General features: G+C 47.7%; 1 protein-coding gene across 4 annotated transcripts in view; it reads right to left on the reverse strand.

Annotated features, from left to right (window-relative positions):
* LDLRAD4 (low density lipoprotein receptor class A domain containing 4) overlaps positions 1-1997 on the reverse strand; it is a 599211-nt gene that overhangs the window by 48384 nt on the left and 548830 nt on the right. The window contains exon 1 of one of the 4 annotated variants that reach the window (XM_019524923.1): positions 1862-1935. The exons of 2 other annotated variants lie outside the window; for them this stretch is intronic. Coding sequence is in view for 1 of the 2 variants with exons in the window: in XM_019524907.1 (XP_019380452.1) it covers positions 869-995 (127 nt within the window). In the remaining variant the exon portion in view is untranslated. Of the gene's footprint in view, positions 1-868; positions 1219-1861; positions 1936-1997 lie in introns of those variants that run through there. One more of the 4 variants, XM_019524907.1, reaches the window with a different exon arrangement.

The following is a 1997-nucleotide window of genomic DNA, read 5'->3' on the forward strand; positions in this document are numbered from 1 at the left end:
TAAGAGCATGCCCATGCAGACTCCTTCAAAATTCAGTTTCCAAAATGCAAAAATAAAGACAGAAAAGAACAAATATCTCCACTGGACGTTTAAAAGCATTTTCTCTTCCTGTTCTTGTACCACCTCCCATCCCCAGCCTCTCCAAGTAGTTATTAGAGTACCAGAGATGAGAATGACAATAGAAGAAGCTGCCTATCTTTATTGACAAAACTCAAGGAAATTCACACAATTTCTGCTGCAAGCTTGCACACATTGAGTCACAATTTTCCCTGGTGCATTCAGTTCCACAGTCAAGTGAACAGATGTATGTGAAAGGCATCTCTGCTCTGCCCACAACCACCCACAAGTACTTATTTTGTTATGGCTTTTTTCCACAGATTTGAATGGGGAAAATTCTGTGCATATACCTACACGCGCATCTATACCCCACTAAGGGAAAGGCTCGGTCACACAATTTTTCCAGTTCTGCTTTTCAACCTCACAAGTATACAGAAATTTAAAATATATATATTTGCAAACAATCTAGTTGGTCTAATAAAAGATATCACTTCTACCACAAGTCCCAATTCCTTACAGCATAAGGGACTTTTGCAGAGCAAACATCTTCACAGGAGAATAAGGACAGAGGACAGAATGTGTAATCCACCTGCATTCACATGGGTGGAAATGTCTGGACCATTTTCTTAAGTTTTACAAATTGCTACGTAGATATATTAATCTCTTTTGTCTTTATGCAGCTCTGTTAATCAGAGCAGCTCTATTGCAACTTGCCTCTCCCCTTCTCTGATCAGAACTCAAGGGAGCAAACTTCCAACAATCTGCCTCATGCAAATATAACGCACAAAAAAAAGAAGCAAAACAGGAGTACCTCTTTCCAACAACAGGTCTTTTAACTGAGCATCCTTCACCGATGTACTGTTAAGCTGTTCACTGGACATAATCGTGTCCTCTGGATTCAAGCCTCTCTGCGAACCCCCCCCAGGCACCCACTGCATCACCAGCCGGCCTCAGGTTCCTTGTAGCCAGGCAGCATTCTCAGAGTTTCACAGTTACCACCAGCTTGTTTTCTGTCTCTCTCTTTCTCTCTCTCTCTCACACATATCAGCCAGGCCCAGCCCAAGTGCTAGACAAAATCCTGCGGCTCAGACCGCAGACTGTGGCTACCAATTATCAACTGCCATCAGCAGACAGCAACTTGTAATGTAGCAGGAACCTGGGAGTGTCACAGACAGCCCCGGGCTTCAGATCTTCAAGGCAGCTGGGACAGACTTGGCCTCTGTCTAAGCCCAACCGTGCGCGCGCACACACGCGCACACACACACACACACACGCACACAGACAGACTCACTGCATGTGGAGACCCATGCCCAACCGTACGCATGCACACATACATACACACATATATGTGGACTCACTGCATGTGGGCACGCATCCCCAACCATGCACATGCACACATATATGGACTCACTGCATATGGGCACATATGCCCAACCGCACGCACGCACACATACATGCACATATACATCTAAATGGACTCACTGCATATGGGCACACACGCCCAGCCACACGCATGCACTCACTGCATGTGGAGGAGAGGCGGATGCTTTGTGCTCTCGCTAATGTTTAGACTGGAGCAAAGCAAAGCAAAAGGAAAAAGATAAGAAGAAAAAGATAACAAGCAGCAGCAGCCAGGGGAGGAAAAAAGGGGGGTGGAAAAAAAAAAAAAAAAATCACCTGCAAAAATCCAGCCGGCTTCTTTCTCTCTGCTCCCTGCTAGAAGCCTTTAAGTATGCCTGGCTGGAGGGGGAGTGGATAGAGAGAAAGAGAGAGAGGAAAGACAAGAGAAAGCGGTAAACCTTACCAGCGCCGCGCACCTAGAGCAGCTCCCTCCGCTGCGCTGCTTTGCTCTTAAAGCGGCGCCGCTCGCCCGGCTCTCACGGCGCTTCCGCCCTGCGGGGCCGGCCCAGCGTGCGTCACGGCTCCCGCCCCGCCCCCCC

This window comes from Gavialis gangeticus, unplaced genomic scaffold (assembly GCF_001723915.1).
Source record: "Gavialis gangeticus isolate Ggan-Ray unplaced genomic scaffold, GavGan_comp1, whole genome shotgun sequence".
Lineage (NCBI taxonomy): Eukaryota > Metazoa > Chordata > Crocodylia > Gavialidae > Gavialis > Gavialis gangeticus.